Source organism: Piliocolobus tephrosceles, chromosome 20, assembly GCF_002776525.5.
Source record: "Piliocolobus tephrosceles isolate RC106 chromosome 20, ASM277652v3, whole genome shotgun sequence".
Taxonomy (NCBI): domain Eukaryota; kingdom Metazoa; phylum Chordata; class Mammalia; order Primates; family Cercopithecidae; genus Piliocolobus; species Piliocolobus tephrosceles.
The window spans coordinates 3438434-3454483 of NC_045453.1; the positions used below are offsets into that span (position 1 = coordinate 3438434).

At 55.7% G+C, this 16050-nt stretch overlaps 1 protein-coding gene across 1 annotated transcript; it reads left to right on the plus strand.

Moving 5' to 3' along the window:
• Positions 1-1493: 1493 nt before the first annotated feature.
• Positions 1494-16050, plus strand: SCRT2 (scratch family transcriptional repressor 2). Its single transcript, XM_023220359.3, has 2 exons — positions 1494-2278; positions 13182-16050. Exons 1-2 carry the CDS (start codon positions 2146-2148, stop codon positions 13970-13972), a joined length of 924 nt encoding a protein of 307 aa, XP_023076127.1. The 5' UTR covers positions 1494-2145; the 3' UTR covers positions 13973-16050.

Below are 16050 nucleotides of genomic sequence, written 5' to 3' on the forward strand. Positions count from 1 at the left end.
CATCCTTGCATCTTTACGTCTTTTGAAAATATTCAAGGCCAAGAGATCCTGCACTGGAAACTCTAATTTATTATTATTATCATTATTATTATTATTACTATTTTGGAGATAGGGTCTCACTCTTTCATCCAGGCTGAATTGCAGTGGTGCCATTACAGCTCACTGCAGCCTCAAACTCCCAGGCCCAAGTGATCCTACCACCACATCCTCCCAAGTAGCTAAGGCCGCATGTGTGCACCACCACATTTGGCTAATTTATTTTTAACTAATTGTAGAGACGAGGTCTCACTATGTTGCCCAGGTTGGTCTCAAATTCCTAGCCTCAAGTGATCCTCCTGCCTCAGCCTCCCAAAATGCTGGGATTACAGGCCTGAGCCACCACGAGGGGCCCCAGTTTTATTCTGAGACTTCTGGGCTACACCTCAAGGACCACGATAGGCCCTGATTCAGCGGTGCCCAGAGGCCACTGAGGTCTCTGGCAATTGCTGCTGACTCACTGCATGACCTCAAGCACCTCCAAGCCCTCTCTAGGTCTCAGCCTGCAAACTGGTATTGGATGACCCAGTCCCAAAAGGACATCCCCACTCCACCAGCCTTGCATCTCATAAACAGAATTCCATTGACAGTGAGAGCCTGGCATTCCTAGAGTCTGATTCTGGGACTCTTGTGCACTGGCCATCCCACACTTGCTGAAGCTGGTCTACCACCATGGGGCTTTGCCCAGCAGTCTCTGGGCAGGGGACTGAGTTCTTCTGCTCCTTGGTCCTGCCAAGATATGGGGGCTCCCCTAGGTTTGGGTCCGACTGGGGGTGGAGGGTCTGCTCAGATCCTTTTAGAGACAAAGGAGCTGACCTGCAAAGAGTTCCAGCAGGAGCCCCGCTCCCCCTCCCTTCCCCCCTCTCCCTTCCCAGTCCACGTGTCTCTATTGTCTGCTCCCCGCTTCAGGGAAAGACACAGCCTCGGATGTGTCAAAACCACCACCCCCCGGCAGCAGGAAAATTAATTACTGGACGATTTTCACTTCCTCTTGCAGCGCCCGCCTGAGCTAGGCACCGGAACAGGACCAACTGAGCGCGGCCAGCCATCGACGTGGGGGACTTGCTCCCCCCGCAACCAGTTCTGGAAGAAGAAAGTTGAACCCCAAACCCAACAGGGGGCTCCAGTGGGAGCCAGAGCAGCGAGGAGGGGAGACTTACTCTAGTTAAAGCTGAGTGTCCACCCTGGCCACTTCAGAACTGGGGGAGAGGGAGAGGACTGGAGGCGGGAGGGTCGCTGCTGGCCAGTGCACACTCTGTTCTTTGCATCCCATTCCCTGTGGCCCCATGTGCCTGAACCCCGCCTGCTCGGGACCGCTCTCCCTCCGTTCCCCTCGTCTTCTGCCCCTATTTTGCACTTTTCTTTCCCTTTCTTTGCATCCCTGGGGGGCTTCCTTTTTGTGTGCCTGGATTTCTCTTTTCCTCCTGTGGGGGTGTGTGTGTTGCTACTTCTCTCCATCTCTGTCTTTCTTCTCTCTGTGTTTCTCTCTTGTGTCTTTTTGTCCTTATCTTGGTCTCTCTGCTTCTATTTCTACCTCTTTCAGCGTGTGCGTCTCCCTTTCCCTGTATGTCTCTTTCTGTCTTCCTCCGAGTCTCTCTTCTTTTCCCCGCCCCCCTCACTCCCCTTTCTCCGTCTCTCTCTGTCTCTGCGCCTTTCTCACCCTCACTTTCTCCCCTCCTGCCTGCTCGCTGCTCCCTGTGCCTGGCCTGCCCCCACCGCCGCCGGTTCAGGGGAACGTGTGCGGAGCGATTGTCCTGGGGGACATTTGATGGATTAGAGCGCTGAACAGTTCCATTGCTAGGGGACCACCTGATCTCCTCCAGCCTGCGTCCCATATAAAGCCGGCAGCCAGAGTGCTGAGCACAGCTCCTGCGATCCCCTGTCTGCGCGCCGCCGCCGCCAAGCCCAAGCGGGAGCCCGAGCCCGAGCCGGAGCCCGAGCCGGGGCCGCTGCCACCGGTGCCGGCTCCAAGCGGCCTCCAGCCCGCCCGCCCGCTGGGAGCTGTCCAGTGCTGAAACCAGCGCGGACAGTCAATCGCGCCCGGCTGGCCGCCTCCCCCAACCGGGGCCCCACGCAACTGCCCCCGCCGAGCCCCCCGCCAGTCGCACCATGCCGCGCTCCTTCCTGGTAAAGAAGATCAAAGGGGACGGCTTCCAGTGCAGCGGGGTGCCGGCCCCCACCTACCACCCCTTGGAGACAGCCTACGTGCTGCCTGGCGCCCGGGGGCCTCCTGGGGACAACGGTGAGTGGGACCCGGCGGGGGGGTTGGGAGGAGAGACGAGGGGAGCTGAGGCCCTCCCCAACTTGGGCCACGAGGAGGGGCGCGTGCGACAGGAAACCCCGGGAGGAGATATCTCTGGCCGTAGGCGCCTCCCGGGCTTTCCAAGGGCCGTGCGTGCGGGCGGGGCAGGGGCTAGGTCGTACAAAGGGAAAGTCGCGGGGTCGGCCCATCCCGCAGCCAGCGCCAGTCGGGACTTTGAAAGTTGTGGCCCTCAAATAAGGCTAGAGTGAGGGGGTGGCGAGAGAACACAGACAGAGGTCTGTTCATGAAGGGCCAGTGCTGGGGACTAAAGCACAAAGCAGTTTGAGGGTCCCCTCTCCCCAGTTGAGGAAGAGAAGCTGGCTGCCTGGGGAGGGGGAAGGTAAAGAGCCCTGGATGTTCAGTCCCTGGAGAGACAGGGTTGGTTCCCTGGGGGTGGCTGGGGGCGCCCTCCCTCCCTTCAAACCTGCTCCCCTGCCGATGTCACTCAAGTGCTCTCAGACCCCCTTTCTCAATAACTCTTTTGTTACCCTCAGCCACATGCCTGCCAAAGGCTGGGCCTGTCCTGGGGACTGCAAGAAAGAGGGGATTTCTGGGAGGGGTTCCCCCAAAGTGGCTCCTGGTCCCCTGGATTGCACTTCTTCCCCATCCCCAGCTTCTCAAACCCCCTCCAGAACCAACCCTGCTGCTCCTCGTAAGCCCCCTCCCTACTACACACACACACACACACACACACACACACACACTCTCTCTCTCTCTCTCCCATCTCTTCTCAGAATAAGTTCCTGCAGGGACAAGGGTTTGAGGAACAAGAGAGGTCATTCAGGTGCAGAAGGGGGTGATCTCTGGAGGGCAGGGGAAAGTGGAGACTGCTTCTGTGGATCCCATCCTCCACCAAGGGGATCATAAAGGGGTTCTCCCTTGATGGCCCCCACCAGGGCAGGTGTCTGGAGAGGAGGTATTCTTTTGGTAGTGAGAGATCTGACATCACATGTGGCAGCTTTGGGGTGTGTGTGTGGGGGGGGAATGGGGGTGGGGAGAGAGATTGAGAGAGGAGAAAAGAAAGGGCTGAGAATGAGGGGGGAACTGAGATGGCAAAGACAGGAGTCTGGGAGGGTGGGGGCTTCCACCTCTGGGATTTCCAAGCACTTCACCCACATTCCATCACTCTGCCACACCAGGTAGAGAGAGAGAGTGCAGGGCAAAGGGCTTTGTGACCTCATCAAGGTCAAAGAAGTTACAGAGTGATCAGGGATACAGCTACAGCCCCTCATCCCCTAACCTCCCCCAGATCATTAACAGAAACCCCTTCTCCTCTGTCCACATGTCCCTTATTCTACTGTCCTCTTTTCGTGATCGTAGGGCCTCTTGAGGTGGAGGACAGAAGCCCAGGGACATGGCTGAGCTGGGCTGAGGGCTGGCAGGACAGAGGGTGGACCTGGGGCCATGCCAAAGCTGGAGAGTGTGTGCTCAAAGCTGGTGGAAACTGAAATATCTGCAAGCTTGGGATATGGATCCCTTAAGGGACTGACACAAAGCTCTGGGATTCCAGCCCCTGAAGCCCCGTTGGTCCTGTCCCCAGGCCAGCTGAGGAAACCCAGAGAAGCCCAGAGAATTTCCCATTCACAGCCAAAACTGCAGGCTGTTCCTCAGGAGGGAGGCAAGAGAATGCCTTGCCTTGAATTCAGTCCAAAAAAGCTTTGAAAGGAGCCCCTGAGTGAATAGTGGGAAGCAGGGCTGGTGCAGAGCCACCAGCAGGGTGTTTCTGCAGAGGTTCCACTGGGTTTAACACCCTAGAACCACCTCTGTCTTTGTCCCTTTCCCCATGGGGCTCCAGACCAACTCCCTCACCTCTCAGGAATCCTGAGGCTGTCCTGATAGCCTGAAACTTGGAGGCCGGGGCTCTAGATCTCTCACTTGCTGTGTGACCTTGGGCAAGCGCCTTCCCTTCTCTGGTCCTCAGCCTCCCCAGCAGTGAAAGAGTTTTGATGGCATAAACTAAGCATCCTTCCAACTTTGACAAGCTCAGCTTCTGTGAAGGTCAAGTATGGAGTGTGAAGCACTGGAGATGCCTGCACAGGAGTCTAACAGGAGGCTGGGAGGCCATTGTCAGGTTTTCCTTAGGGCTCCACTGAACATACGCCACCTGGCTGAGGGTAGCGGCATTTCTGGGATCAGGCATTTTTCTTGGCTTTGGTTTCGGTAGGCTACCCCATGTTGAGGACAGGTACCCTGGCCTGGCCACCTTGGCAGTGTCTGCAGTGGAAAGTCAGTGCCAGAGACCAAGCCTAGGTATGACTTGGAAATACAAAGTCTGCCTTGTCCTGTTTGCGGGGGCCTCTTCCCTCCCTGGGGTGTGGCCAGACTGGGCAGTGAGGGATCCCTTATTCCCTGGGTGGGTGGAGGGTGCTGGGGGTCTGCTGAAAGCCTGCCGGCTCCTAGTGGCCCGTTGTCTCCGCTCTGCCGGAAATAACCTTGCTGAGCATTTGAGGGAAGTGTGAAAAATTGCTGAGCCGACGTTTTTCTCTCTCAGCGTGTGTAAGTGTGCTGGGTAAACAAGGAGAAAGAGAGGAGGGGGGAAGATGAGGAGAGGGAGGGAGGAGAAGCAAGGAAGGGATGGAGGGAGGGAGGGAGGGAGGGGGAGGCCTGGGGCTGGAGATAGTTCCAGTTATTAGAAAGATCTTCTTACAAGCCATTCCTGCAGCTCGGGCTGCAGGGTCAGGAGGAGGCTGGAGGGAGGGAAACCTGGGTGGGGGGAGCAAGGATTGGGGGAGCTTATGAATGTGGAGGGCAGAGAACCCACAGGCTCCTAGCTGATAAAGATGCAGAACCCCAAATTAAAGAGGAGTACCCCAGCTCTGGGAATGCCTGAGAATGCTGGAGAATTCCTGGAGGACTCGTCCTCCTCCTACACACACACACACACACACACACGCACGCACACGCACGCACGAGCAATGTTCTTCTCTGCCTTCCTACTCCCTTTCAGCTCTACCACCAGGCAGAGCAGAGGGTGCAGCAAGTGTGTCTGTGCTCCAGGGTCCCCCCAAGCCCACAGAACCCCTAAATAGGAAAGGGGAGCCCCCAAAATGGAGAAAGCACCAGGTCTCTCTGCAGAGCTCCCTGATAAGTGGGAATCGATCTAATTTCATTGTCCCCTCCAGTAAGATCCCTCTCTTGCTCCTCCACTGCTTTCCCTTCCCCTTTTCTCCCCTGGGTGACTCTGAGCACAGACTCAGTCTTTCTGGGAGATGCCAACTCACATCATCCTAACCCTCTGCTAACCTCACCCTCCAACTCCACCAGGCCTTCCCCAGACCAGAGCCCCCATCCTGGACTCTCAGCCACCCCAGAGAAGGTGGCCCACCCATATGCATGTCAGTGGTCTCTGTGGGCCCCTGCCAAGAATGTCTTTTGGAGTGTCTGCCTCCCCTCTACCTTAACTCTGAACCCCAGCTGGGAGCCAGGCCCCCCTTCCTCTGCATCCCCACCCCGTCCTGCCCTCATGCCCTCTCAGAGTGCATCCAACCCAGGCAGATGAGGGATCAATGCCAATCCAATAACGCAGTTGTCTGCCCTCTGCAGCTACATTAAGCCTCCCCCAGCAAGCTGAGGAAACTCTCCTACTTCTACCCATGGGCTTATCTAGTTGACCACATTAAACCAGCGCCCACTTCCTCTCACTCCCTCTGATGGCGCCAAGTAGTCGCTCCAGGCCAGGCCTGGGAGCCCGGCCCAATGTCCTCAGCTGCCACACATCCATTCCACACCTCAGAAAGTTCCTCTGGGGAGCAGTGATGCAAAAGGGCTTCCCCAATCTTTTGGAAGAGTGAGCACAGAGAAGTCTGGGGAGGTGCCCATGGACACACAGCAGGCCCATCTGAGTCTTCTCTAACCACCCATTTCCCTGGTAACTTGGCCTTGGTCCAGGTCCAAGGTCTGGGTTAAAGACAAGTCAGAGGCCCAGGGTCAAAGTCTAGGTCGAGGTCTAACATTCAGTCCAATCATCCAAGTACAGATCTGAGGTCCCAGTCCAATGCCTAGGTCAAACTTCAGGTATAGGACCAGGCCCAAGGACTAGGTACAAGGTCAGTGTCTGAGGTTATAGGTCCAGGTCTGCTATCCAGAACAAATCCATGTCCAATTTCAAATTTCAATATCTATGAACAGGTCCAGGGCAAAGCGCTGGGTCCAGAATCAAGATTCAGGCCCAGTTTCCAGTCCAAGGTCATGTCCAGATCTATTCTCAAGGCTGGGCTGAGTTCAAGTCTTAGATTCACCATTAGCCTTCCGGGTGGTCCTGGCCTAGTCTCTTCTCTCCTCCCAGCCTCCGTTTCCCTTTCATGATATCAAACAGTTGAATATGATCTCTTTCAGCTTTGACCCTCTAGGGACCCAGAAATCTAATTTTCCTGTGAATTAACAGGGCTCAGTGGACGTGTGGAATGATGAGACCCATGTGAGATACGGAATCTGGGAACCCCTGATTTCCTCTAAAGCCTGGGGTTACGAGAGGGTCATGAGGGTCCTGAGCTGAGCTTCCACACTTTAGAGAGTCTCAGTCTTTGATTCTGAAGGAGGGCGGGAGAGTACACCAAGTCCCTTATGTCAGTGCAGCAATCTACACATCCCAAAGGCACTCTCTGGCCACACAAATCCACAGTGGGCAAAGGGCGGGGGGGGGCAGGGGAGGATTCACTCCAACCTACAGAGGCAAAACTGAGGTCACGGAGGGGCCATGACTTGCCCGAAGTCACAAGAGCATAAATGGGGTGCCCTGTCACACCTCCCTGGTGGGTGCTACATCCACAGGTTCTAGGGGCGCCCACAGCCTGGAGGCCCTCTGCCAGGAGAGATGGGGTCCCTCGGGCCTCTTGGTCTCCTTCCCACCTGTGGACTCCCCTGCAATGAAGTGTCTACTGCCAGCCTTTGGGTAGGGAGGGGTTTGGAATGGGCCTTCTAGAGAGACGGGGGGCAGAGCAGAAAGTAGGAGGCCGGGAGAGGAGTTGGAGCACTGCGCAACACACCCTGTCTCCGGAAGCAAGCCCAGAAAGGGCCCACTGGAGATCCCCCCGAGGGAGCAGGAGACAGCTCCCCCAACCAGCATGGGCAACTGAAGACCCTGAGCCACTCACTGTAATCTCCACACCCCCCTGAAAAATCTTTCCTATTGATTCCTGCAGAGCTCTGGACCTCCCTGCAGGCCACAGGAATTGGGTCACAGTCAGGAAAGACCAGAATACGGGGAATTCCAAGAGGTGGGGGTGGTGGGGAAGAGCCTTGGAATTGTCTCGAAGTTCCTTGGACCTGGGTCAGTGGGCATCAGCCCCAAGCCGTGCAGCGTTGGTCATGTTGGGCCAGACCTCACTCTGTCCACTGCTCATTTGGACTCAGGGACCTCCTCCCCGTGGGCAGATGTACCAGCTGCCAGGCCTTTGGAGGAGGTGGGTGTCATTTCTGGTCCAGTGCCCAGGGAACTGCTAACAAAGATGCTATAATAAGGGGAGGGGGAGGTACCCAGCCCCTTTGCCCAGCTCTGTGAGCAGACAGGAGAAACTATTTTTATCCCGCTTTGCTGCTGACAGACCTGGCTTTCTGCTCAGCTGGCTGGAGCTGATTCTCGAGGCCCGAGGCCCTGGCACAGCAAGAAGCAGGTCTAAATATACCCATACAGCAGCCCCTCCAGCCCCCACCACCCAGCAGGGCCCAGCCCTCCTCAGGAAAGTGGGCCGCCTGGGAAGCTGGCCCACCACCAGGCCCCTGTCTTTTTCTGCCCATTTTGGGACAGAGAGGCGAGGCTGAGGCTAGGAATTCCCTGGAGAAAGTTTGGCACCTTGGGAGTCTGGGAGAGACTGGGGAAAGGAGTCCTAGACTGAAAAAAAGAAAAGAAAAGAAAAGGAGGCCAACCCAGCTCTGAAGAGAACTTGTTTTGTGACCTGAGGTGGGTCAAGGCCCTTGTCTGGGCTTCAGCCTCTGCAGAACAAGGGCACGGAGGAAAGTGACCTTAGACGTAAGCTAATGTGCACAAAGTATTTAGCAGGGTGCCTTGCACGAAGTAAGTGCTCAATAAGTGATAGGCATGACTGTTATTCAGTATGATTTACAAATATTTACAAGGGCCTGAAGCATTTTCCACAACAGCTTCTCCACGCCCCTACTACCCCATGCCCCCACCCACCCCACCACAGCCTAACTGTGGGAGTGTTTGCGCAGCACCCACCACCCCTCTCCCCACCACCCCTCCCCCCACCAATTGAAGCTCTCTTCCCCAGCAAGTCTCCATGCCCTCTCTGGTGTTTTGGAAAAAACACAGGCCTTGGGAGGTTTCAAACCTGCCACCTCCCTCTCCAGTGACCTTGGGCAAATCCTCTCCCCTTTCTGGGCCTCTGGGCACAGGGCGATATCTGGCTTACAGGGAGGCTGGTGTTAGTTGGAAGCACCAGCAGTAACAGTAGTAGTATTTGTTACATATGCCCCTCCATCCCCCCACGGGGTCAGGTAGCTAAATGAGACAGTGTCTGCAGAGGGCCCAGCACCTTAATTCTCATAAATTTACCTTTCACGACTCCTTTGAGTACTAATTTTTAAAAAGATAGATTCTGGACCTTCAGCCTAAAATATCAAGACTCTTGGGCAGGGAAAACCCAAGTCATTCCCAGGAGACATGTGCACATCTCCAAAGTATTTCTGGTCCCTCCCCATATCCCTACGTGACATGGGTGGCTCTGGTCCTCATTCCTCAAATGGAGGATTTGAGCCCAGAGAAGTTATGCCACTCACCCAAGGTCACACAGCTAGGGTCTGAATTCAAGGGCCAGGATGAGAGATCTCATCTGAGATTCTCTTTTCTCTGAATCCCAGACCATCCCTATCTCTGTCGGAACCCAAACAAGAGTCCTGTCTCACCCTGTCAGTTGCAGGATAGGTATCTCAGCCTTCTATAGTCACCCTTAGGACAGAGGAGGGTACGTATCTGGGTTCCATGCATCAGGTTAAAGTATGGCTTTTAGTCTCCTAAAGAAGTCTCTAGGGTTGAGGCTCAGAGAGGTGAGGTGGTTTGCTCAAGATCACACAGCAGCGTAAGACACCCATGTGTATCTCCTACTCTCTGGCAGATTAGAAGGATATCACCAGGAAACGTTGGAATACTACCAACGACAACAATAATAACAGCTCGAGAGGGCAGCTATTATGTGTCAGGCATTGTACTAAGCACTTTACATGCATTCATTTATTCAACCTTATTATGAACTCCCTTATACAGGTGTGGCAGAAAGAGGTTAAGTAACTTGCCCAAGGTTGCATAGGGAGATGGTCTGTGAATCTGAGGAAAACGGGTTGGAATTGGAGGAGCGAGGAGTGGAGGGGACAAAGAGCATCATGGAGGGACTGATTCAGCCATGATGCAGAAAGGGTCTTTAGACCATTCCAGTCAATCTTTCTCATGTATAGATTCTGCCCAGGAAGGTTAAGCAACCTGGCCACAGTCACAAAGCAAGTTAGAACCACTTCCTCCTAACATGACCACACAAACTCTCATAGGATGCTCTCAACCCATGCCAAAATCCACTGACGGGGTGTCTGGTCTGGGCTCACAATTACTATCCTGAAGACAATTCTGCATCCCTCCCTAGACAAATGAGCAGCCTTTGTTAAAGGCGCCCCTATTTCTTTACAAAGAGCCCCTTGCAACAGGAGTAAAGTCAACAGTGCTGAGGGCCACCAGCAGAGGGCGCCATGGGCAGAGCACCTCATTGAGAACGCTCTGGTTCACTGATGGGAGCTCCTACTATGCACCAGAAATTTTCCCATCAGAACGTGAAATAGAAATTACACATCCTGGGTGAGGAAACAGAGGCCCAGAGAGGAGCAGCAAAATGTGTTGGGGCAGACGCCAAGAAAGCTGCAGCACAGAAACCCATCTGGGGAGATTGTTATTGTTGTTCACAGTAACAGCCAACATGCATGGTGGATTTAAAATGTGCCAGCCACTGGGCTGGAATCCTGACTCTAACTTATTAGCTGCACAATCTTAGGCTTGTTACTTAACTTCCTTGTGCCTTGGTTTCCTCTTTTGTAAAATGGTACCACCTTGTGCGTCATGAGGGTAGAGTACATTCATGTGTGGAAAGCCCGTGTAAGAGTGCCTGACACAGAAGTGCTCTGGGAGTGTTGGTTATTATTTGTTTATATATTGTCTGTTTACTGACGACCCCTTACTGAAATGGTGGAGGCACATAGAGGCCAAATCGTTTGTCCAAGGTCACACCGCTGGGAATAGTAGAGCCAAAACAATCCAGGCTGTCTGGCACCAAAGCTGTACTCTTATCCAATATGTCATCCTTCTTTAATAATAGAACATGCAAGGCACTGGTTACATGATCAGTCACCCCTCCAAATAAATCCCATTAAAAAAAAAAGGACCCAAGGCACAACCTGCCCAAAGGCACCCAGATGGAATCTGTGTTGGAGAACCAAATCACCCTTCCCCTTCCATGGCCCTGGCCCCATGAGGTGCAGACCTGCCCTGAGACCGGGTGGACAGGACTGTCTACCAGGTCCTGCTAGGCTGGGGAGTGAGGCTGGCCTCGCAAATCATCATCACTCATTCCACAAATACTTATTAAGTGCCTACTAGCTAGGGCCCTAGGAATGGGAGGTGAAGAGCTCAGCCACAGCCCCTTCCTGGAGGACCTCCCACTATGTGGGAAATCAAGGGGGCAGTAGATTCCAATCCTTGCTCCATCCCTGGAGCAAAGGCCATCACCACACTGTCCCTCAGTTTCCTTATCTGTGATAAGAGCAGTTTCGTGATGATTCAGTGAGATGATGGGAGCGAAGCACTTAGCACAGAGACTGACGCAGACAGTAAGTGCTCAATGAATATTAGCTATTATTATCATCACCAGGAATTACAACGTGAGGAAATACAGAAGGAGAAGGAGGGGGGTCTGGGAGTGCCTGACAGGTATTTAACTCAGTCTGAAACAACACTCCTGAACGTTCTGGGACTTGAGTACCAGGCCTGGTTCCTGGAGTGGGAAGCAGGGGGATCTCCAGACCAGAGGCAGATGGGATGGAAGACACAGGGTTCGGAGAGGCTGGGCATCTCCTCTCCCCAGATTAAAAAATTGCCACTATCACTATCCCCCTTTATATCCAAGCACAGAGCTCCTCCCTACTAGGTCATCCACTTCCTCGATCCACAATCACTTCTCTGTGCAGAGGCCCCTGTGCTGGCTGCTGAAGGGACAGAGATAAAAATGAGGGCACACCCTTGCTTTCAGGGGCACACAGACTTCACCCTGTGTCCATCCCAAATGCCAGATGAGAGGCAAAGGCCTGGAGGCTGAATCAGGCTGTGTAGGGAACCAAACCTGACCAGAATACCCAGCGAAAAGTCTGAACATCTTGGAATCCTGTTTCCCCTTACAAAACCCTCTTCCACCTGCTCACTTCAGCGAAGGAGGCTACGGGGAGAGGGGAAGGAGGAGTGGTTATCGGTTTCAGGGGTCACCAGGAGAAGGTCAAATCCCACTCCCCAGCTGGGAAACCTCTGAAAGGGACTTAACCTTCATTGTTCTGTGGAATCACAGAACAATGGAATCACTTGCTCATCAAGTGCCAGGATGAAAAGTTTGTCTGCCAGAAACTCGACAGGGAGCCCAGCCCCCAGGGTCCCAGGGAAGGTGCTAGGACCAGCCTAGGCCATGGGAGGCAGAGGCAAATCAGAATGGCCCCTGCCTAAAAGAACCCCCTATGGAATCCCCTGGGAGACCCCAGCCTGCCCACCCACCAATCACTCAAACCCTTGGCAGACAGGATTCCTGGTCTAACTCCAGTTAAGTGGGAGGATGAGGGGAAGGTGAATTCTCACTGGGGACTCCCAACAACTTCTAGAGGAGCATAGAGCAAAGCAGGCTTGGGAGCAGGTATGAGGAAGTCCCCTTTCTGTAGCACCTATTACATGCCACACACTTGACCCCTCTTAAATGCTCCAGCAACCCTGGCAGGTGGGTCTAACTGGATTGTGATTCCTTTGTGCAACATCTATTCATCACACACCTACTTTGAGCCAGGCATGTGTTGGGCATACAGATCCAACCCTAGGGAGCTCACAGTGTAGTGGGGGAGGAGACTATCTCCAAGCAAGTAAAAAGCATAATTATAATAGCTAACATTTATATAGCAATTACTGTATGTTCCCCCTCTTTGTTAATTTCCTTACACATAAAATGGGGATTACAATAGTGTTGACTTCCTTGGGTCTGTGACGATTAGAGTTAACATGTGTAAAGCACTGAGGCAGAGTCTGGCAAACAGTAAGAGCCTAATACATGTTTATTATCGTCACTTTACTCAGTCCTTCCAACGACCCTGGAAGGAGGTGTCCAATCACAAGCTGCATTTTGCAGATGAGAAAATTGAGATCCAAAGAAGTCACAGGACTGCAATGGCAGAATGTTGTTGGAATAGAGACAGCATGGGCTTCAGGGTCACACTGGCAAGGGCTCCATCACTTACTCTAAGGTTAGACCGACTGCTGCATCTCTCTGTGCCTCAGTTTCTCTACCTGTAGAGTGGGTATTATAATAAGACCATCACTCCGTGGTTGTGAGCACTTGATAGTGAAGGTACGCTCAGTAGAACCGTGCCGGCCCCACGCTCCGTAGGATGGGGTGGTGGCTATTTGCACTGCAGTCGACGGAGGAAGGAATTGAACCCAGGCTGTCTGACACGAAGAGCTGAGGTGCAGCTCGGAGACCACCACTGTCGGGGCTGCCACAGGGGCGCTGAGCTACAGGGCACATAGGATGACCTGCTCAAAGCGGGAAACCCTCTTCGGCGCCTCCTCTCACCGCCCCTCCACTTCTCGCCTCTCCAGGGTACGCTCCGCACTGCCTGCCCCCGAGCAGCTACGATGCGGATCAGAAGCCGGGCCTGGAGCTGGCTCCGGCCGAGCCCGCGTACCCGCCGGCGGCGCCGGAGGAGTACAGCGACCCCGAGAGCCCGCAGTCCAGCCTGTCGGCGCGCTACTTCCGAGGGGAGGCGGCCGTGACCGACAGCTACTCCATGGACGCCTTCTTCATCTCGGACGGGCGCTCGCGGCGGCGGCGGGGCGGAGGCGGCGGGGACGCGGGGGGCTCGGGGGACGCGGGGGGCACTGGGGGACGCGCAGGGCGAGCAGGGGCGCAGGCGGGCGGCGGGCACCGGCATGCGTGCGCCGAGTGTGGCAAGACCTACGCCACGTCGTCGAACCTGAGCCGCCACAAGCAGACGCACCGCAGCCTGGACAGCCAGCTGGCGCGCAAGTGCCCGACGTGCGGCAAGGCCTACGTGTCCATGCCCGCGCTCGCCATGCACGTGCTCACGCACAACCTGCGCCACAAGTGCGGCGTGTGTGGCAAGGCCTTCTCGCGGCCCTGGCTGCTGCAGGGCCACATGCGCTCGCACACTGGCGAGAAGCCGTTCGGCTGCGCGCACTGCGGCAAGGCCTTCGCCGACCGCTCCAACCTGCGCGCGCACATGCAGACGCACTCGGCCTTCAAGCACTACCGCTGCCGCCAGTGCGACAAGAGCTTCGCGCTCAAGTCCTACCTCCACAAGCACTGCGAGGCAGCCTGCGTCAAGGGGGCCGAGCCGCCCCCGCCGACCCCTGCTGGGCCGGCCAGCTGAGCCTTCCGCCTCGCCCGCGCGCCTGGAACTCGCTCTCCACGCGCCTCGGGCCCGCTACCTGCGCCCGCAGCGCCCTCGCCCACCCCCGGCTGCGTTTCCCTGCCCATGCCCCTCTCGTGGGGACCCCTGACCAGCCCTGAACTTTTCTCTCCAGTCCCCAAACCCACGACTCACTTCCAGCACCGTCTTCCCCAGCGTCCCCCTACCCACTGCGTCCTTTCCGGCCACTCTTCGGACCTTGACCCCCTGTCCGCGCCTTCAAGGCTCCCAACTCAGGCACCAGGTCCGCACCTCTCCTGCGCCCCAGAGCCGGAAATTTCTCCCGCCCAGACCCCGCGCTGCTCTTCTAACTTCTAGATCTTTTCTGTCGCTTCTCAGCTGAATCTCTCTGACCATTCCTCTGTTGGAGCCCCCAATGAAAGCCGCATACCTATACCCTTGACGCCCATACCTGCCTCAGTTTCCCCATCCATACCTGGACGCAGGCCCTGCTGCCCTGAGACCACAATCCAACCCCAGACCATCCCTCTGGCCTCTGCTGAGTCTCCCAGAGTGTGCCCATCTGGGGATCTAATCTTCACCCTTCTTGAAGTCTCCAATCTGTCCCTGATCCCATCCATGCTCAGGCCTTAGGTCCGGCCATACATACATACATACATACACACACACACACACTCCCACACACATTTCCTACTCTCTTCAGTCCATGGGGATCTCATCACCCACTCCCAGCCCCAGCTCCAGATCCCCTCACCTCTCCAGCAGCTCTCACCCCTCTGAGTTTACCTAACCTGGAGGGGGCTTGAGGGGCACTTCAGGGCCCTGCCCCCTAATGTAACCCCTCTCTCTCCCTGGCACAACCTGGGCTTCCACAATCCAGCTGCCCTACCCCCAGACTCTCTGAGCACTTTCCCCCATCCCCAGGGCCACAGATCCCCTTCCTTACTTGTTGGGGGGAGGTCTGGAGCACCTCACCAATGCCCTTCCCCCGTCCGGCTGGGTCCTTCCAGTTATTTATTTGTGTATTTATTTATTTATCTATTTATTATTCTATTTAATCTCTTGGCCTCACCCAGGGACAGTCTGGCTTCCCCAGCTGGACTGGGAGGTCAGGAAGCCAGGCAAGGAGAGGGACAGCACAGGCCACAGAAGGCTGCCCCCACCACACACAGCCCCGCGTCTCGGGAGAAACCCACCCTCACCAGAGCCCGCACTCACTAAGGAAGGGGACTCGAGAATGGGGGGGGGCAGCTTGCTGACCCTCAACTTGTGGGGTGAGGGAGCATCAGGAGGTCCAGGCGTGGGGCAGGTCCCCGCCCTCCTGAACCTTACCCTGCCACTCCAGGCGGCCCGGAGAGAGGAGCCTCCTCGATTTGTTTCTTATTTATTCCTCTTCCCGAGGGACCCCAGGTTCCAGGGACCGACTGAGCCCCGGACCCGCTGGGGCCTCTGGCCTGCTCCCCGGGAGGGGCGCTCTCTCCCGGCCACGTCTATGCAACTCTCCCGGACAGAGGGGCCGGGCTGCCAGCCACCCGCCCGTTGGCCGCCACTACCTCCTCCGCTGCGCTTTTGCATGCCCGGGCGAGGACCGAAGCACACACCTCCACGCGCACGGGCCCCGGCCCCCTCCGCTTTAAGCACACGCCTCTGCCCCATTGCTCTGCACCCAGCTTGCGGGCAGGAGTCCTGGACTCTCAGATCCTCCTCTCCCCTCCTCTTAGCCACAAAAGAAGGGGGAGACTGGAGGCACCCCTGCAGCAGGGGCACTTCCCCAGGGCTCCAGAGGGGTGAATGGGCCTTTGCTCAGCTCCAGGCCCAGCGGGAAGGGAGGCTGCAGGGATGGTGGGAGGGAGAGGGGTAGCAGAAGCAATTATGGAGGGTGTTGACCCTGTAAATAGGAACTTCTGACAGCAATAATTTTCCATGCATGCTAAGCCTTTTGGCCATATTTTGTACGAGCGCTTGGCGCTCCTCCTCCCTCCTAACCCAACTCACCCCCAAACCCCCATCCCTTCCCCACCTCCAGCAGTATTACTTGTAACGCAATTCAGGGATATTAAAGGGACTTTGGCCACTCA

Coding starts and splice junctions, on each gene's coding strand:
- SCRT2 (XM_023220359.3), top strand. CDS start 2,146: ATGCCGCGCTCCTTCCTGGTAAAGAAGATCAAAGGGGACGGCTTCCAG. Junction 2,279..13,181: donor GGGGCCTCCTGGGGACAACG/GTGAGTGGGACC, acceptor TCGCCTCTCCAG/GGTACGCTCCGCACTGCCTG.